This window comes from Phyllobates terribilis, unplaced genomic scaffold, assembly GCF_046119375.1.
Source record: "Phyllobates terribilis strain yellow unplaced genomic scaffold, ASM4611937v1 Scaffold_5__5_contigs__length_657084704, whole genome shotgun sequence".
Taxonomy (NCBI): Eukaryota; Metazoa; Chordata; class Amphibia; order Anura; family Dendrobatidae; genus Phyllobates; species Phyllobates terribilis.
This window is the reverse complement of record NW_027362765.1, coordinates 15268960-15290995: the sequence shown is the minus strand read 5'-3', so window position 1 is coordinate 15290995 and position 22036 is coordinate 15268960. Positions and strand designations below refer to the sequence as shown.

General features: G+C 45.0%; 1 protein-coding gene across 1 annotated transcript in view; it reads left to right on the top strand.

Moving 5' to 3' along the window:
- The window catches only part of LOC141270595 (uncharacterized), a 53358-nt gene that overhangs the window by 12382 nt on the left and 18940 nt on the right, over positions 1–22036 (top strand). Inside the window, exon 8 of the mRNA XM_073680676.1 lies at positions 25–27. Coding sequence (XP_073536777.1) covers positions 25–27 — 3 coding nt within the window. The remainder of the gene's footprint in view (positions 1–24; positions 28–22036) is intronic.

The window sequence follows — 22036 nt, the reverse complement described above, 5'->3', positions numbered from 1 at the left end:
ACTCGCGTTCCCGGGGCTTTTGAGATTGTTACATCACACAATTTCCTCTTAATGTTCGATTTGTCTGAAGATGGGGACAGTGATGTAATCTTTTACCTTTTAAAAATTACAAAAAGAAAAATTGGCAGATGCAAAAGTTTGAAAGTATCACAGCTTGTAAACACTTTTTGTAGCCAGCCAAGAGTCTTTCCGGGGCTCATGAGGTTGTTTTATCACACAAGCCCTGCACCCAATCAGCGCCAGCTTCACTGTCCTCGCCTTCGGACGTGTTGAACATCAACAGGAAGCCAGGGGTTTGGCTGCTCTCCAATTTCCTCTTAATACTAGATTTGTCCAAAGTTGGGGACAGTGACGTCTTTTACTTTTTAAAAATCATAAAAAGGAAAATGGACTGATGCAAAAGTTTGGGCACCCTGCATGGTTAGTACCTAGTAGCCAGCCAAGAGTTTTTCAATTCTTGTTTGAGGGATTTTCATCCATTCTTCCTTGGAAAATTCTACAAGTTCTGTGAGATTCTTGGGTCGTCTTGCGTGCACTGCTATTTTGAGGTCTAGCCACAGACTTTCAATGATTTTCACATAAGGGGATAGTGAGGGCCATTGTAAAACATTCAATTTGTGCCTTTTGAGGTAGTGTATTGTGGATTTTGACGTGTGTTTAGGATCATTATCATTTTGTAGAAGCCACCCTCTTCTCAATGTCAGCTTTTTTTTACCGATGGTGTTATGTTTCTATCAAGAATTTGTTGAAATTTCATTGAATCCATTTTTTCCTCTACCTGTGAAATGTTCCCCGTGCCATTGGCAGCAACACAACCACAAAGCATGATTGATCCACCCCCATGTTTAATGGTTGGTGAGATGTTCTTTTCCTGAAATTCTGTGCCCTTTTTTCTCCATATACACCTTTTGATTATAGTGGCCAAAGAGTTCTATTTTAGCCTCATCTGTCCACAGGACTTGTTTCCAGAATGTATCCGTCATGCAAGGTGTTTAAAAGACTTAGTGCAACACAAAGGGAAGAGGGAAAGGGAGCCCAGACTCTAGAGAAAGCGGGGAAAATGGAGACCTCCTAGGTTGATCTAGTGTCACCCTGTCTCCCCTAACGTCCCTGTATTGGCTCTTCACCAATCGCCGCACGTGTGCCTCGCCCTGTCTTTCTGTGGCATATGGCTAAGGCTAGGGAAGGGAGGAGATGAGCACTAGTCGATCTCCACTAAACAATATAGACAACAAGGGTACACAATCGGGGAAATTGCTTAGCTTTAGACAACTCCAGACAAATGTGAACATGTCCTCAAGCTCTAGAGAGGACGAAGTACTTCTCTTGCTAAAGCCTTCACAAGTGGGGGGCGGAGCCTGGCAGGAGATGTGAGCGGTCGTGCGTCCCATGGTCTCCCGCTGCTACCTGATTTTTGAGAAGATACGCAGCCACCACCGTCTGTCTCAGCCGACCGGAGGGGGAGGGATGAGCTGTGGAAAGCAGGAGCAACAGCTGTGAAGCACGGAGCGGAGCAGAAATGACCCGCCGAAGACAGAAGGACGCAGGATGGGGGGATGGAAACCAAGCTGGACAGAGGAGAGGAGTCAGAGGAGGAGGAGATGGTGGGGCAGACAATTGAAGGGGAGGAAGGCAGACCACCAGAGTGTAATTGTAATGATAGTGAAACGTTATCTCCCACAGCACAGGAGGAGGGAGAGATAGAGGAGAATCCCACTATTAAGGACGTATTTGCTGTGGTGTCCTTTTGTAAACAGGCACTTACTACACTAAGGCTGCGTTCACACATTGCGTATTTGCTGCTTTTTTTTACGCGCGCCTGTTTTCCTGCAGTTTTTACCTGCGTTTTTTTACGCAGGTAAAAAAAGCATCTCCATTCATACACTGCGTTTTTTGCTGCGTTTTTTTACGCATGCGTTTTTTCTGCAGTGTACACTCATACTGTATTATGTAGTTTCTCCTGCACCTCCGTAAAAAAGCGCTGGAATTTTGCAGTGTGTGAACACCGCTGCGTAAGTCCATCGCTTATAATTGGCACAATATGTGAGAAAGTGCAGGCCGCGGTGCGTAAAGAATTGACATGTCAATTCTTTACGCAGCTGCGCTTTCGCGCTGCGTAAAATCACACAGTGTCTGAACGGCAAAGTGAATTTCCCATTCACTTTGCTGGCAGACACAAGGCACATTGCGTATTTTGAAAAAGCGCGCGCAAAAATACGCAATGTGTGAACGCAGCCTTACTCAGCAATTTCTGGGAGTGCAATCTGAAGTGACCACCTTAAAAAAAGATATGCACAAAGCTAACATCAGAGCTACTGAGGTGGAAACCAGAGTGGGAGAAACAGAGGATCAGATTAATAAACTTACAAAATCTGAAAAACAATTTAAACAACAAATATCAGACATTATGACCAAAAATTATGACCTGGAGAATCGCTCCAGAAGAAATAATATTAGAATAGTCGGACTCCCGGAAAAGTCTGAGGGAAAAGATCCCACTGATTTCATTGAAAAATGGCTAAAAGAAAAAATTGGGGCAGATTCCCTTACTAAATTTTATGCGGTGGAGCGTGCACACAGAGTACCAATGCAGCCTCAACCCCCGGGAAAAGGGCCGCGTGTTATGATTGCAAAGTTACTCCACTATAGAGACAGAGATATCATTATCCGCAAAGCAAGAGAAGATGGTGAGATCACAATAAATGGCCAGCGGATCGGCATATATCCTGATTACTCGGTAGCTGTCCAAAAGCAGCGAATGCAATTTGGAGGAGTTAAAAGACGTCTGAGAGAGCTGGGTGCAAAGTACTCAATGTTGTTCCCCGCTAAGCTGCGAGTGCTATGGATAAAGTTTTCTTTTTTGCAAAACCAGAGGAAGCCGCAGAATGGATTGATGTTAATGCTAAGTCTCTGCAAGTAAAGAAATGAGAACTTGCCAAGACACTCAGAAATTTCCCTTAAGGGAAGGGTCGGCTGAGAGCACTTATCAAACTGACGTTTTGATGTCTCGCGGCAACAATCCAATAACTGGATTTGCGTATTTGGTTACTTGTTTTCTCACAGAACACAATAGGCAATCCTATAATATTGTCCCGGCCAAATGAATAGGAGGGGGGGGGGGGGTTATTTTTTACCCCTTACCTTCCATCTATATTTTGGTCCCTTTTCGTATTGGTCCGGGACTATGTTGGTTTCACAATGTTGATGTATTGTATTTTGTTTTGTTTTTCTCTCATCCTCCAAGGTAGGGGGAGGGGTGATTTAAGAAGAAAGGAGGAGTTGCGAGACATGGGGATGTTAACTTGGAGCCCGTGTTGGTGGGCCAGACGGTGGTGAGAGTAGAATGTTAATCTTAAATATAACAATAATAGCTGATACCAAAGACAAATTATATTGATGTTAAATTATAGAAAGTACCTTTGGGAGTGGCGGGAGGGGGGGAAACTTAAAATGAGAAACCTAAATAGGGTATTCTGTAATTGGGAGTTCCAAACAGGAATGGAAAACCCACAGCTCCTAGAGAGCATACAAAGAGGGCAGGAGGGGAGGGAGGGGGGAGGAGGGTGGAGAGAAGGAGGGAGGGTTCCGACAGCAATAAAGAGAAATAAGATAAGAGAAACATTGTTAATTGTATATCATGGGCAGTTTTAAGGTTATAAGCTGGAATGTTAGGGGTTTATCGGAAAAAAATAGAAGGGCAACAATATTTAAAAGTATGCAGGATCAAGGGGCCTCGGTAATATGTCTTTTAGAGACCCATTTACAAAAAGAAACAACGCAGGTTACAAATAGAAGATGGCTACAGAAGGCGTATCATTCCACTTTCTCTAATTATGCTAGAGGTGTTTCAATTCTAATTAATAAATCCACTCCTTTTGAAGAATTGGATGTGTACATTGATCCAGAAGGGCAGGGGATAGCAGTTAAGGGGACTTTCTTTGGAATCCCGATGTGTATAGCGGCACTATATATTCCACCCCCTTACTCCAGCACCAAAATTAGATTAATGCGAGAATATGCAGAAAGGGGAAAAACTCTACCGCTTTTGATGATGTGGGACTTCGATAATGTAATAGACAATTTTTTGGACAGGAGTAGGAGACAAGCAAACATACAGGAAAATACCAATACAGTTTTCAGCTACTTCATAAAAGAAATAGGACTGATTGACACATGGAGGGTCAGAAATACAGGGAAACGGTGTTACTCGTGTCACTCAACGTCATATGGTACATTATCACGTATAGATCTAGCATTGGCGGACGGAATAGTAGACTCTATGATAAAGGATGTACATTATCTCCCTAGAATAATTTCAGACCATAGCCCAAGTATGGTAACCATTGGATATGGACCCCAAAGAGGAATAGTCAGGGAGGGGTGGAAAATGCATCCCGTCTGGCTACAATATATTAATGTTCAGAGAATGGAAGAAGAATTGAAAGAATTTTTTGTTCATAATGAGGGTAGCACAAACAAATTAATAGAATGGGATGCGATGAAAGCCTATCTTAGGGGACTATTGTTTAGAGACATTTGTAGGCGCAAATCACAAACTAAAAAAGAAGAAAGAGAAGGTTTAGAAGCATTGAGAAGGGCGGAGGAAGAAGCTATAAACAGTAACACTCCTGAGGTACAGCGTGATCTTAGAAATGCGCACGATAAGATAAATGAGATTCTGATAGACAAAATGGCAAAGATCCAAGCGTTCAGGAAGGCTAGCTTTTATGCTGATGGGGAGAAGGTTGGACATCTGTTATCGGTTATAGCATCGGCACAAAGAAACAACTCCTTTATCCATGAAATGATTGATGACAAAGGGAAGATTATTACTAAGCTGGAGGGTATATTGAACATCTTTGGTGATTTCTATAAGAAACTTTATTCCTCGGAGGGGGTGGCGACATCGGCAGAGATAGATAGCTTTATTGACTCGGTCTCACTTCCTAAACTAAATAATGAGAATAGGGAAAAATTAGACTCCCCTATTACTATTGAGGAAATGGAGGCGGCTCTGCATGGAATGGCCAATGAGAAGGCCCCAGGAGTAGATGGGCTACCGTCAGAAGTATATAAACAATTTGCTGAACTCCTGCTGCCTAAATTACTGAAAGTATTTGATGAGTCCAGGGAGGGGGGGGACACTGCCAGCTTCCATGAGAGAGGCGATGATTGTGGTGATCCTAAAGGAAGGGAAGGACCCGAGAACGCCTGAGTCATATAGACCAATTTCTCTACTGACAGCTGATATTAAAATATTGGCCAAAGTCTTGGCTAATAGGTTAACAGGGGTAATCTCTTCATTAATACCTCCAGACCAGTCTGGGTTTATGCCCAACAGATCCACTGCGGCTAACATAAGAAGATTATATCTTAATCTCCAATTAAAACCCGATAATCCTGGCCGTAGAATAATCACCTCACTGGACGCCCAAAAGGCGTTTGATAGTGTACAATGGGAATATCTGTGGATAGTTATGCAAAAATTTGGCCTCGGACCAAGGTTTATTGAATGGGTACAACTATTATATTCCCAACCTGTTGCCAGGATAAGAGTTAACGGAGCAGTATCGCCTACATTTCATTTGGATAGAGGAACCAGACAGGGGTGTCCACTGTCGCCGCTTCTTTTTGCCATGGCAATTGAACCTTTGGCTGCACTTATCAGGGAGACAGGGGAAGTCCGGGGATTCAAGTATGGAGTGCTGGAGGAAAAAATTGCTCTGTATGCAGATGATATTTTGCTATTTTTGAGCGACTCAGATGATTCATTGAGCCATGCCATGCAAATAATTGAAAGGTTTGGGAAGATATTGGGGCTGAAGATTAACTGGTCCAAATCAGTATTGTTTAAAGTAGACCAAGAGGCGGATCGGATAAATGGGGAAAGGGAAGTTGATAATTTTCAGGTTAAAAAAGAGTTTAAATACTTAGGCATACAAATATCTATACCGATATCAGATTATCTCAACATTAACTTATCGCCACTGCTTCCAAAATTGAAATCCAAAATAGATATATGGAATAAATTACATTTAACGGTGGTGGGGAGAATAAATTTATTTAAGATGATTTTGATGCCTAAGTTATTATATATCCTGCATAATGCCCCCGTCTGGATATCTAAAAAGAGATTTAAATCCCTAAATGTAATGATTAGAGCTCTGGTATGGGGAAAGAAGCAGGCAAGAATAAAATTGGAAACTCTCCAACGACCTAAGGAGGAGGGCAGACTGGCACTGCCGAACCCAGAAATGTATTATCTAGCAGCACAGAGTCAACACTTTAGGGGATGGTCATGTCTAGGGACTGGCGGATCTATAAAAAGAATCTTGGAATATTCCATGGGAGAAAGACAAATATTAGAGGGTTTGGAGGGAGGAGACATGAATAGATTGGGGGGGGGGGGCCTACAGTGGAACTTATATATAAAATCTGGAATATGGTAAAGAGAGTGAGAGGAATAAAGGGCCTAACTAAATTTACTCCTATATGGAATAATAATAACCTCCCAGAAATGCAAAAGATTGATGTCATGAGAGAATGGATAGATAAAGGAATTAAATACATGTGTCAAATCCTTCTGGCAGCTACAGAGTGAGTTTTTGCTGCCAAACTCAGAATGGTATCATTATAGACAGATTAATCATGCAATCAAGTCCCAAGGAACTAAAAAACGTATGATAGTGGAAACAGATCTAGTTTTGGAATATATTTGTCAGGAGGGAACAACTAGGGGAGTAATATCGAACACGTATAGGGACTTGATGCATACGTATTCACTGGAGTTTCCAATAAGATCTAAAAGTAGATGGGAAGAAGAGATTGGTCTAATAAGGGACGACATTTGGGAAAACATACTGGAATACATACCTATACTCTCAATGAGCGAACCTGCAAGATTGTCTCATATTTATGTAATCCACAGAGTCTATAGATCTTCGCTAATTATGCATAAAATGGGACTAAGGGGCGACTCAAAATGCCCAAGATGTGGGGGAGGGGAGGCGGGTATATTCCACATGATGTGGGAATGCCCTAGACTATTAAGGTTTTGGTCTGGGGTCCTTGCTGCAATTGATGGGGCGTATAGTTGCGAAGTCCCAGGAGACCCTATAACATGCTTGCTCGGTTATGTAGATAAAATATTAGCTGACAAAAATATAAAAATAGCTATTGCTAGAATACTTTATTGTGCTAGGAAAGTTATAGCGAGAAACTGGATTGGGGCTGATCCTCCCTCCGAGGAAGAATTTTTTAGACAAATAGAATTCACTATACAAATGGAAAGAAGAATATATGGGAAAAGAGGAAAGCAAAAAACATTTGAAAAAGTATGGGAACCTTGGATACAATATAAAGGAATCTAAGAATACAGAGTTCAAACATGAATAAGGAAGTATAAACTGACATTTCAGGAATGTACCTTTGGGTTTTGTCTTGTCTTTTTTTTATTTTTTTTATCATAACGGTCTAATAGGAGAGTTCTTTAGCGGCATGGGAATTTTTTTACATTTCTCTTTACCTTTCAATATAATACAATATAAGGGAAGGGTTGCTGTTGAAAAAGGGTGGGGGGGGAGGGATTATAAAGGGGTTTGTGTTTTCTTATTGTTCTAAAAAATGCGATGCTTTTGAAGTTATTGTATACTTGAAATATGTTCAATAAAAACCTATTTGATTTAAAAAAAAGAAGCCTTCACAAGTAGTAATGAATATCGCCGGCACCTCTCTCTGAAACACAGCAGGTATTTATACCCCCAGGCAGGGTGTTAATTAGCCAGAGGAAAGTAGCCGCTGGGTCCTAGAGACAGCCTCAAAGAAGATGTCTGTAATGCCAAACGTAGAGATCTCCTGCAACCAACTGCAGGCCGACTGTCTGTCACTTCTGACACACCCGTAACAGTACCCCCCCCCTCTACCAGTGGCCTCAGGACCGGGTTTCTCAGGATAAGAGGTGTGGAATGAGTGTTCACCTCTGACGCTGAAACCCACTTCCTCTCCTCTGGACCATAGCCTGTCTAGTGCACCAAGTATTGTAGAGAACGACGTTGGAGACGAGAATCTACAATCCTCAAAATTTGGAACTCCAGATTACCAACCACTACTGGGGGCGGTGGCAGAGGCAAAGGTTCAAGAGGTTACACATACTTTTTGAGTAAGGACCTGTGGAACACGTTGTGGACCTTAAGGGCCTGAAGAAGTTCAAGACAAAACGCTACTGGGTTAATGACGGCAGTTATTTTATAGGGACCAATAAACCAAGGTCCCAGCCTCCAAGAAGGAACATTCAATCTTCCTGGTAGACAACCACACAGTCATTCACATTCAGGTCCGGACCTGGCAAGCATTTTCTGTCAGCCATATGTATATACCTGTCTCCCATGATCTTTAAATTACTCAGAACACCCTGCCATACCGAGGAGAACGACGAAGCAAACCGTTCCTCCTCAGGAACTCCTGAAGTTCCTCCCTCACTAAAGGTACCAAACTGTGGGTGATAACCGTATGCACTGAAGAACGGTGACCTGCCAGTGGATTCTTGATGATGATTATTAATGGCAAATTCTGCCAGAGGTAAGTAGGCTGCCCAATCCTTCTGATTTTCGAAGATGAAACACATATGGTAGGTCTCCAAATTCTGATTGACCCGCTCGGTCTGACCATTCAACTGAGGGTGAAGGCAGAGGAAAAGCTGTACCCCCGTCGAAAACAGAATGCCTTCCAGAACTTGGAAACAAACTGGGTCCCCCGATCTGACACCACATTGAAGGGAAACCCGTGAAGCTTCACGATCTCATTTATGAACACCTGAGCAAGTGTTTTGGCATTTGGAAGTGCAGGCAATGCGACGAAGTGAAACATTTTACTGAACCTATCTACTACCACCAAAACCACCATTTTGCCTGCAGAAACCAGTAGGTCAGTAATAAAATCCATGGACAAGTGTGTCCATGGCCTACTAGGGATAGGTAGTGGAACAAGAGTACCAGACTGACACGTATGCAAAACCTTAGAATGCGCGCAAATAATACAAGCAGCTAAGTGTTCAATCACATCCCGATGCAACCCAGGCCACCAAAAACGACGAGAGAGGAGGTCCGCGGTTGCCTTACCACTTGGATGCCCAGCAAACACAGAGTTATGATGTTCCTTAATTACTTTGTGGCGCAGATTAGATGGTACAAATAACCTTACTGAAGGGCAGGAGGCAGGGGTGTCCCCCTGAGCCTCCAACACCTCACCCTCCAGTTCAAGATACAGTGCCGAAATGACTACCCCTTTCTGTAATATCGGGGCTGGGTTCTCATGGTCACCACCACCAGGGAAGCTCCGGTACAAAGCATCAGACTTGACGTTTTTGAGCCCTGGATGAAAAGTGACAACAAAATTGAAACTCGTAAAAAAACAGGGACCATCTGGCTTGCCTAGGGTTGAGATGTTTACCTGACTGGAGAAATGACTGGTTCTTATGGTCAGTAATAACAGTAATGCGATGGACAGCCCCCTCCAACTAATGTTGCCATTCCTCGAACGCCAATTTGATGGCCAAAAGTTCCGTATTACCCACATCATAATTTCTCTCAGCCAAAGACAATTTTTTAGAAAAGAAGGCACATGGACGCCATTTACCAGGGGGCGAACCCTGAGACAACACAGCTCCAACCCGACATCTGAAGCATCAACTTCTACAATGAAGGGTTGGGAAACATCGGGTTGACTGAGTATAGGTGCAGTGGCAAAATGATTCTTTAAGGAAGAAAAAGCCTGGAGGGAAGCATCTGACCATTTGGAAAAATAAGACCCCTTCTTAGTCATGTCAGTAAGGGGTTTCACAATAACAGAGTAATTTTGGATGAATTTCCAGTAAAAATTAGTAAAGCCCAGAAAACGTTGTAGGGCCTTCAGGCTCTCGGGACGTTCCCAGTCAAGGACTGCACAGATCTTCTTCGGATCCATCCAAAAACACGAAAATGACAACAAATACCCCAAAAACTGAATCTCCTGAACAGCGAAAAAACATTTTTCCAGTTTGGTATAAAGTTTATCCCTTAATATCTGGAGCACCTGCCTAACGTGCCCGCGATGAGTCTCAAAATCAGATGAGTAAACCAAAATATCGTCCAGATAGACCACCACAAACCTCCCTACCAAATGATGGAAAATATAATTTATGAAATGCTGGAATACCGCAGGTGCATTGGTCAAGCCAAAAGGCATATGTAACATCCCTGGCGGTGTACTGGCATGGCTTACCATCTCCCACCATGCAAGACCGCCAACTTACCTATCAGTCCAGGCTGTGCACTATACTCCTTTACTTGCTGTGTGCTTGTCTCTTGTCTGCTGGCTTAGGGCGGTGGCGCTGTTACTTCCTGATTCTTAAAGCTACAGTGTGCGCAGTCCTAATGCATCCCCAGCCTATTGCTGTGAGTCACTGGATACTTAAACCTCCCCCACCCTGTGGGAGGTGCCTGAGCAACACTTTCTTTCAGTGTGTTCTGTGCAACTGAGTTGCCAGGTCCTGTCCTGTATCTTGTCTGTTTCTGCCACCCTGGGGGCTGAGTACCCAGGCCCGTTACCTGTATCTGTGACTTCTAGTCTATTCCTGCACCCTGGGGGCAGAGTACCCAGGCTCGTTCCTGTATCTCATTCCAGTGTCAGTTCCTGTCTGAACTGTGTCCTAGTCCATTACCTGTTTGTCTCTATGTCCGATCTTTCCCTTTTCCTCCTGTGTCTGAACTAGTACCTAACTCCAACTCGTTGTCTCTGTACTTCTGTTTGTGAGTTTTGTGTCCACTCGCTACTTCATTGCAAGTACCTTGTGTGTATCTGGTTCTGCTTGTCCCGTTTTCCTGCCTCCGTATCTACCTCCTGCATTCTAGCTATCTTCCTGTGTTTCCCAGTCTGTTCCATGTGAACAGAGCCCTGTCCTGTCTGCCTGCACCTGCTGTTCTGCTCTGCTCCGCTTGTCCTCTGCGCCTGCAGTTCCGCTCTGCTCCGCTTGTCCTCCGCGCCTGCGGTTCCACTCTGCTCCGCTTGTCCCCCGCGCCTGCGGTTCCGCTCTGCTCCGCTTGTCCTCCGTGCCTGCAGTTCTGTTCTGCTACGCTTGTCCTCCACACCTGCGGTTCTGCTCTGCTCCGCTTGTCCTCTGCGGTTCTGCTCTGCTCCGCTTGTCCTCGGCGCCTGTGGTTCTGCTCTGCTCTGCTTGTCCACCGCACCTGCGGCTCTGTTCCTGTATCCCAATCTGTACTGGTCCCTATCCAGCCTGTTTTCCTACCTGCCAGTATCGGCCTGTCAGTATACCAGTCGTGCCTGCCAGTACCCGCCGGTCTGCATACCAGCCGTGCCTGCCAGTACCCACCTGTCTGCATACCAGCCGTGCCTGCCAGTACCCACCTGTCTGCATACCAGCCGTGCCTGTCAGTACCCACCTGTCTGCATACCAGCCTAACCTACCCGTTCCTGCATTCCCCGGTGTGGGCCAACAGCTGTGACTGGGGTCTGACCTGGAGTAGCACCTGGGCCACCTCCCACGTCCCTCCTCGGACCACGGAGTCGATTAAGCCGCCGTGTGTTCGTGGTCGGATCTGGCGAGGCCCCTAGTCACGTCCCTCCAGGCACTCATCGGTTCGTGGCCCAGAGGGACCACTAACCACGCTCACGCCAGTCAGTCCGGGCGTGAGCGTAACAGCATAACCAAACTCTCGAAATGTCCTTTCGGGGTACTGAACGATGTTTTCCATTTGTCCCCTTCTCTGATTCTAACCAGGTTGTACGTTCCCCTTAAATCCAAATTGGAGAATACCTTAGCTCCTACAACTTGCCTGAACAAATCAGAGGAAGAGGGTATGGATCACGGATGGTAATTTGATTTAATTCCCGGAAATCTAAACAGGGACGTAGACCGCCATCTTTTTTCTTCACAAAGAAGAACCCTGCCACCACGGGCGAAGATGCGGGTCTGATATGTCCTTTCTCCAGACTTTCCGCAATGAAATGCTTCATGGCTTGTCTCTCAGGGCCAGAAAGATTATACAGTCTGGATTTCAGTAGTTTAGCTCCTTGGGTTAGGTTAATAGGACAGTCATAAGCACGATGAGGAGGCAAATCCTGACACCCCCCCCTCAGAAAAAACATCCTTAAAACCAGACAGAAAAGCAGGTAATATTTCCGTAGAGTCAGTAGCAAGGGAAATATCTAAACAGTTCTCATGGCAGTAATCTCTCCATTCAATAATCTCCCCGGCTTGCCAATCCACCAACAGATTATGTTTAACAAGCCAGGGAATACCCAAAACAATCGGTGTGGAAATAGCAAGAGATTATTTCACAATGAACTGACCCCACAATCAGTTTTACATTATTTACAATCTAAGTAAATGCTTTCTGTGCAAGTGTCGCCAAGTCAATGGCAAAGATGGAAATAGGTTCAGCTAAAGCACAGAAAGCAAGACCATGAGTTTTCACAAACTCAGCATCAACCATGCTGACTCCGGCTCAACTGTCAACAAACACAGAAATTTTCTCTCTTTTGCTCTCTAGCACCACCTCTGCTGACAGGACAAAGCGGGAATTGCAGGTTGATAACAAATGCATTCCTTGTTTATCCAATTCCAGACTACCAAGAGTTAATCGAGACTCATTTTGTTTAGGAATTGTAGGACAGGTCCCAACAAAATGTCCCTTTTTCCCACAAAAAAAATACGCCTTTTTTCCTGCAAATCTCTGGGGAGATGTATGATGTAGAGACACCCCCTACCTGCATGGGTTTCCCCACCTCCCCCGAAGGCGTCTATCAAGACGTATGGCCAATGACATGGCAGCCTCCAAGGCCTGGGTGGTTTCATATACTGCTAAGGCATTTTTCAACCTTTCAGTAAGCCCTCACAAAATTTGCTTCAAAGCGCTGAGTCATTCCATTTGGAATCTGTTGCCCATCTACGGAATTCCGCACTGACCGATTCCCCTGCTGAAGGCGACGTAGCCTAGACTCAGCCAAGGCGACTCGATCAGGGTCATCATAGATGAAGGCCAGAGCCCCGAAAAACCCATCCACAGACTGGAGACAAACCGAGTCCTGCGGTAAAGAAAACGCCCACGAGTGAGGATCTCCCTGCAGTAGAGAGATCACAATACCAACCCGTTGCTCTTCATTTCCGGAGGAGTAAGGACGAAGTTTAAAATACAGTTTGCAGGCCTCCTTGAATACAAAAAACTTGTCCCTACCTCCTGAAAACCTGTCCGGGGGGGCAACCTTGGGTTCAGGCTGGGCAGGCCTACCTGCAGAGACCCCCACATTAGCAACATGTAGCTGCTGATGCTGCTGCTGAACCTCACAGCGTAGGTCATTCACCTCCAGTGACAGACAGCGGAACTGCTCTGCTCTGCAACAGTGCCCATACCAAGGGAGAAAGGCAAAAAAAGTCCACGCCGAAAAACACAGAGGGGAGAAAAAACAAAAACAAAGTGTCAGTCTTTTTTTTTTTTCCCCCTTTTCAAAATGTGCTTGATCAGCGATAATGTCACGCAAGTTGTGGAAAAGATTTAGTGCAGCACAAAGGGAAGAGGGAAAGGGAGCCCAGACTCTACGGAAAGGGGGGAAGTGGAGACCTCTTAGGTTGATCTAGTGTCACCCTGTCTCCCCTAACGTCCCTGTATTGGCTCTTCACCAATCGCCGCATACATGCCTCGCCCTGTCTTTCTCTGGTGTATGGCTTAGGCTTGGGAAGGGATGCGATGAGCACTAGTCGATCTCCACTAAACACTATGGACAACAAGGGTACGCAAACAGGGGAAATTGGTTAGCTTTAGACAACTCCATACAAATGCGCACATGTCCTCAAGCTCCAGAGAGGACGAAGTATCTCTCTTGCCAAAGCCTTCACAAGTAGTAATATTGAATATTGCCGGCACCTCCCTCTGAAACACAGCAGGTATTTATATACCCAGGCAGGGTGTTAATTAGCCAGAGGAAGGTAGCCGCTGGGGCCTAGAGATAGCCTCTAGGAAGATGTCTGTAATGCCAAAAGTAGAGATCTCCTGCAACCAACTGCAGGGCGACTGTCACTTCTGACACACCCGTGACAGTATCAGGCTTGTTTTGCATATTTCTGATGCTGAATTTTATGGTGAGGATGCAGGACAGGTTTTCTTCTGATGACTCTTTCATGAAGGCCATATTTGTGCAGGTGTCACTGAACACTAGAACAATGTACCTCAATTCCTGAGTCTGATAAATCTTTCTGAAAGTCTTTTACAGTCAAACGGGGGTTCTGATTTGCCTCTCTAGCACTCCTACTAGCAGTTCTCACTGAAATTTTGCTTGGTCTTCCAGACCTTATCTTGACCTCCATTGTTCCTGTTAACTACCATTTCTTAATTACATTTCGAACTGAGGAAAGGGCAACTGGAAATTGCTTTGCTATCTTCTTATAGCTGTCTTCTGCTTTGTGGGCCTCCACCATTTTAGGTGCTAGGTAGCTGCATAGATAAACCCATGGCTGTAATTTTTTGGCACAAGGTTAGAGGAGGCAGGGTTTTTATAAAGCTGGGAAATTTGCATCTCCTGGCATTTCCTAATGACGATAGTGAACAAACTATAACCGTTACAGTCGAATGAAGGTCTGAAACCTTGGTCAAAGTTATCTGAGCATACAAATCTTCAAGGGTGCCTAAAATACATAGGAAAAGTGTCATCTTTCAATTTAGCCCCTTTTTTATTTAAATCAAATATTTTTATTGAATTGTAAAGATTGTAAACAATACAAACATTAGAGGGATACAACCCTCAACCCCTCAACATAAACATACATTTCTCATATACTGGTAATATTTCTTGGTTTCACAAAATAAGGATATTCTTTTCCATGGATAGGAAACTGTAGGCTGGATCATGTTAACAATTATCATCCAAGTTTATTACAATTTGTAGTAATATTAGGAAAGTTCAGTCTGGGACACCATATATAAAATAGAATCAGACCAAACCTAAACAAAATTTCTGTAGTTCTCTAGAAGCCAAACCAGAACTATCAATCCACAAACTCCACAATTTATCAAATAGTGCCTCTTTTAAGATGTATACCCTTTTCCATGTTTATTAACCAATTAATTTTGTCTATGAATTATGACATTGTGGGCTTTTTATCCATTATCCATTACTGAGCTATCTCTTTCCTTGCCATATATTACATGCGTGCCACTACCGTTTTACCATGTTCATCAGTACTGAGGTCTTCAACATATCCTAATACACATACCATTGGTGAAAGTTCTACATTACTTGATTAGATCCTATTAATAATTGCTACTACTCCTCCCCAAAAGGATATGAAATTAGGGCAAGTACACAACATATGGATCGTATCAGCTAAAATGTATTTTGCATCTAGGACAATTAGGGCTTGATCGAAATCCAATATCATACAAGAATTGTGGCCTCCTATATACCTGATGCAGCTTATATATTTGGGTAATCTATGAGATTCGCTTAAGAACAGTTGGGGAATTCTTTCCAGTATATCCAGCCAATGATTGTCTTCAATAGAACATATCACTCCTTCCCATTTTTCTTTTGAGCGCATAGGGTGCTTGTCAGAACAAAATCTAACACTATATTTTAAAGTAGTGAAATAAGTCCACGCGAATTATGTGATTTAGCTATTCTCTGTATTATTGTGTTTTGAGGCATATGGTATGCATGACGAAATTGGAGGTATTAATAAAATTCTGAGTGTGATAGTCCAAATTAGTTTTGCAGTTGTGAAAAATCGAATCTCATATTAATACATGATTAAATCTATTTAGACCTCTTAAACTCCAAGTTTTAAATCCTTCCAGTTGGTGTAAATTTAGAAGCCATGGAGTGTTCCACAATGAAGTAAATTGCAAAATTCCAGAGATACCCTGTAATTTTTTCACCATCCACCAAAGTTTATGAATTAGTAACAAAGTTGGGATTTTACCTATGGGTGTCTTAAATTGATATGCCTCCAGTGCTTCATAAACCTTATCTGATTGAAGATGTGCTGAAGTAAGAGACGCTGAGCACCTCCACCCTTAGGATCATCCCACCCATGGATATGTTGAAGCTGCGATGCCATATAACAGACCCAAGGATTTGGCAATGCAAGGCTGCCCGTTGTTTTATTGCTTTGCAGTATTTCCAATTTTATTCTCTGAGTTTGTCTTCCCCATATTAAATTTCTAAACTCCCGATTAACCTTAAAAAAGTATCTCTGGGTTATACAGTTTGGGGAATTGTGTAACACGTATAGTAACTGTGGCATCCAAATCATTGTTATCAGGTTAGTACGGCCCACAACTGACAGCAGCAGTTTAGACCAGGCTTCCGATTTACACTTTAACTTCAATAGTATTGGATTAAGATTTAGATTCTCATAATCATTTACATTGGCCGTAATGTTAATTCCTAAGTACTTAAATTCAAAGACCACTTGCAAGCCTGAGTTAGTATAGTGAGGGGCATTCTTATCTATATTATCTATTGGGAGTATGACTGGTAATAAACTGGAACAAATCAGACGTAAATATTTTCCAAATGTTTCAATTGTCTCCATGGCTATAGAAAGGGACTCGGAGGCTCTGGACAAGAACAGCAATGTGTCATCAGTGCAAAATGCAACTTTCTCCTCTCTATTTCCTCTTTGGAACCTAATTATACCTGGATGCCCTCTAATAATTGCAGCTAAGGGCTCAATGGCTAATGCAAAGAGCAGGGGAGACAGAGGGCACCCCTGCTGTGTGCCCCTACTGAACCCAAATGATGGAGCGAGGTGACCGTTTACTCTTATTCTGGATATCGGTCCTCCATATAATAATTTGACCCATGATATAAACCCAGAACCCATACCAAATTTTTCCATCACCGCCCATAAAAATTCCCACTCGATGGAGTCGCACGCCTTAGCGGCATCAAGTGTGCATATCACCCTATCTCCGTCATTATTCACCAGTAATTGAAGATTAAGAAATAGTCTACGAATATTAATAGCTGTGGATCTAACGGGCATGAAGCGTCACGGGTCGGTATGAATTACTGCATTTAGTTCAATGTAGCTTAGAGTCAACCAACTTCTGGCGCCTGTCAACTGTTGTTCCAGCCCAGGATGCTTTGACTACATCCCACAATTTTTTGGCATTTGTTGGCTTTGCCTCAGAAATGGCATTTTTGATGCCACCCCACAAGTGTTATATCAGATTAAAGAGGTTGTCCACTACTTCACCCCCCCCCCCCCCAATGTATCCCCCTGGAGCCCCTAAGACTTCTTGTAAATACCTTCTATTGTTGATAATGCCTGTGAGCGGCGCTATCGGTGGCCGCTCACAGGCATCACGTGACCCCGCGCTGACGCCACGACAAGAGAGGCGTGACTCAGCACTGGGGTCCCCGCAGTGGCTGCTGGGTTGTGGGCGGGGTCACCCCCCGCATCACACACAGCATCCACTGCGCACTTTCACAATGAATGGGGAGAGGCAGAGCATGTGGTGGATGCCGGGTGTAATGCGGAGGGTAACCCCGCCCACAGCCTGGCATCCACCGTGAAACCAGGAAGATCGTGACCCCCGGCTGCTGCCAGCACTTGCTGTGGCATCAGGGGATGTCTGAGCCGGCAGCAGCCGGGGGTCACATGATACCTGTGAGCGGCCAGGCATTATCAACAACAGAAGGTATTTACAAGAAGTTTTAGGGGCCACGGGGGGAATACATGGAGGGGGAGAATATAAAGTAGTGGACAACCCCTTTAAGGTCCGGGGATTGGGCTGGCCACTCCATAACCTCAATTTTGTTGGACTGGAACTAAACATTTTGCTTGTTTACTGGTCGTTGTCTTGTTGAAACACCCATTTCAAGGGCATATCCTCTTCAGCGTAAGGCAACATGACCTCTTCAAATATTTTAATATATGCAAACTGGACCATGATCCCTGGTATGCAGTAAATAGGTCTGGCACCATAGTAAGAGAAACATGCCCATATCATGATGGTTGCACCACCATGCTTCACTGTCTTCAGAGCCTCCTGTGGCTTGAATGCAGAGTTTGGGGGTCATCTGATGAACTGTCTGCGGCCCTTGTATGCCAAAAATAACAATTTTACTTTTATCAGTCCACAAAATGTTTCTCCATTTCTCTTTAGGCCAGTTGATGTGTTCTTTCGCAATTGTATCCGCTTCAGAACATGTCTTTTTTTAAACAGTGGAACTTTGCGGGGACCTCTTGCTAAGAGATTAACTTCACACAGTCGTCTTCTAACTGTCACAGTATTCACAGGTAGCTTGAGACTGTCTTTGATCATCCTGGAGCTGATCATTGGCTGAGCTTTTGGCATTGTGTCTATTCTTCCATCCATTCGAATGGTAGTCTTCCATTTTCGTCTACATCCCTCTGGTTTTGCTTTCCATTTTAAAGCATGGTAGATCATTGTCTGCACTTCTTTATAAGTTTTACCCTTTCCAATCAACTTTTTAATCAAAGCACGCTGTTTTTCTGAACAGTGTCTCGAACGACCCATATTTCTCAGGCTTTCAAGGAGAAATACATGTACAACATGTGTTGGCTTCACCCTTAAATAAGGGCCACCTGATTCACACCTGTTTCCTCACAGAATGATTGACCTCACTAATTGAACTTCACACTATTATTTTGAACACACCACCTTTCAATTAATTATTCAAATACACAGACTCAAAACCATGCAGGTCATGAATGCATACTCAGTTGGTTTTCTTAGAATCTACTGCACCAACTGGTAAATTGTTTGACATGTGGTAATATAATTTATACAAAAAAACAGTGATTAATCTGGTCATATTGGACTGCTATTATTTTGAACACTACTGTATATGGCTGTTCTGTGCTTACAGAACCTGTGATGAGGTCACAGTGGGGAGGAATAGAAACCAACACTAATTAAAAGCACCGTTGGGCTGATGGGTGGAGTGCAGAGTCAGAAAAGGAAGCAGTCAAAACCTCCAAGGTAATCTGCAAGAAAACAAAAAACCTGACCAGCACCTCCATATTGTGTGAACTGGTACACATTGCAATGACTGCATGTCAGGGATGGCACCGGCAGGATCACACAATATCCCACCGCTGCCACCAAGTTGTCAGGAATCCTACTGCTGCCACCAATTTGTCAGGACGACACCGGCAGGATCATACAATATCCCACTGTTTCCACCAATTTGTCAGGGATTCCACCCACACACAGTCAGGTCGACACCGGGGAGATCACACAATATCTCACCGTGCCGTCACGCAGTCCGTATTTCGTCCGGAGTCGCGAGCACGCGATCCACACTACTCTCTACGTAGGTATCAGTAAGCGACCAGTGAGTGTATGGCTCAACACCCTGGGTTCCACAGCCTGGAAACCGTGTTTAACACCCTCCGTACGGTCACTGTCAGCTTCACGATAGCCCAATTATTAATACTCTCTGCCACCACCGGCCGAGTTTGAAATATAATACAGGCCTGGCCGGACGCCTGCGTTTTGGTAGCATATATGGCTTAGGGGAAGGGAACGATTACAGAACAAAAGAAACAGAACTATTAAATTTTATATTTAATCCAAAAGGGAGGCAGTGTTTAGGAAAAACATATACAAGGATGTTACAAGGGAAACATTAAAATACATACGCAGTTACATAAAATAAACAGGGTAAAAAAGAAGATAACTTACACTATACGATCGTGGAGACAATGCAATATAGGTGGAGGAGGGGCTCTCCAGATTATGCTGTTATTGAACAGGACCCGTTGCTTATAATCCTTATACCCCCCTGGCAATGAGTGCTCCTGTCTTATCCATAGATTCTCTTATACCTAATGGGAGATCTGGCCACACGCCCCTTGTGGTGACATCATCCAGCCTGTACCTTTTTTATTAAAAACGCTAACTTCTGCGATTACTCATCGCTCATTGATCGCAGAAGCTTGCAAGCTACGCCATTTTTTCCCTTATGATTTTATCTTTATTTGGATATCACACATCCCATAGCTGCAGTCTGCCATTCTGGTGTTTTTGCGCTGCAGCTCCCTGATTTTGGTTACAGCCCTGGAAGACTACCTATACATTCCTGGGCTGATTTGGTCACTACACATATGGGTCCCGTTACTGTCGGACCTATGGAACTCATAATATTTCATAATTTATATCGGAGTCAGTTCGTCTCCAAATTTTCCTTTGAGGCTTGGGAAGCAGCTTCAACAGTTACACACAAATTAGTGCCAGCCTGCGTTTTAATTACCTCCTGCGTCTTTCAGAGACAAGATGCTTGCTTCCTAACGAAGTTATAACACTCCTTGGCTGGCCCTGTTTGCATAAACTATTTCCCAGGCGTGGGTTAATTGGGGCTTTTGTGCTGAGCAGAAGGGGAATAAGGGAGGGGGTGAACATCTATGTCAGGAAGATATGGACAAACATTTCCCTGATATCAATATTTAATAATATTCCTGACACTGCATAACATACAAAAAGAAAGCACCCATCAGCCCAAAGGTTCTTTTAACCCCTTCGCGAACTTAGAATTTTCCGTTTTTGCATTTTCGTTTTTTGCTCCCCTTGTTCCCAGAGCCATAGCGTTTTTATTTTTTGGGCAATATGGCTATGTGAGGGCTTATTTGTTTTGCAGGACGAGTTGTACTTTTAAACGCCATTACTAGTTTTACCATATCATGTACTGGGAAAAGGGAAAAAAATTCCAAGTGCGGTGAAATTGCAAAAAAATATCCACAGTTGTTTTTTTTTTTTTTTTTTTTCCACGTTCACTGGATGCTAAAACTGACCTGCCATCATTATTCTCCAGCCCATTATGAGTTTGTAGACACCAAACATGTATAGGTTCTTTTTTATTTAAGTGGTGAAAAAAAAATCACCTCGTACCTCGTACACGCGCGGCTCCGCTCCGTACACCTCATACACACGCGACTCCGCTCCGTACACCTCGTACACACGCGACTCCGCTCCGTACACCTCGTACACGCGCGGCTCCGCTACGCACACCTCGTACACGCGCGGCTCCGCTACGCACACCTCGTACACACGCGGATCCGCTCTCTACACCTCGTACACACGCGGATCCGCTCTCTACACCTCGTACACACGCGGCTCCGCTCCGTACACCTCGTACACACGCGGCTCAGCTCCGTACGCCTCGTACACACGCGGCTCAGCTCCGTACGCCTCGTACACACGCGGCTCAGCTCCGTACGCCTCGTACACACGCGGCTCCGCTCCGTACGCCTCGTACACGCGCGGCTCCGTTCCGTACACCTCGTACACACGCGACTCCGCTCTCTACAACTCGTACACACGCGGCTCCGCTCTCTACACCTCGTACACACGCGGCTCCGCTCCGTACGCCTCGTACACGCGCGGCTCCGCTCCGTACGCCTCGTACACGCGCGGCTCCGCTCCGTACGCCTCGCACACGCGCGGCTCCGCTCCGTACGCCTCGCACACGCGCGGCTCCGCTCCGTACGCCTCGCACACGCGCGGCTCCGCTCCGTACGCCTCGCACACGCGCGGCTCCGCTCCGTACGCCTCGTACACACGCGGATCCGCTCTCTACACCTCGTACACACGCGGATCCGCTCTCTACACCGCGTACACACGCGGCTCCGCTCCGTACACCTCATACACACGTGGCTCCGCTCCGTACGCCTCGTACACGTGCGGCTCCGCTCCGTACGCCTCGTACACGCGCGGCTCCGTTCCGTACACCTCGTACACAGGCGACTCTGCTCCGTACACCTCGTACACACGCGGCTCCGCTCTCTACACCTCGTACACACGCGGCTCCGCTCCGTACGCCTCGTACACGCGCGGCTCCGCTCCGTACGCCTCGTACACGCGCGGCTCCGCTCCGTACGCCTCGTACACGCGCGGCTCCGCTCCGTACGCCTCGCACACGCGCGGCTCCGCTCCGTACGCCTCGCACACGCGCGGCTCCGCTCCGTACGCCACGCACACGCGCGGCTCCGCTCCGTACGCCTCGTACACGCGCGGCT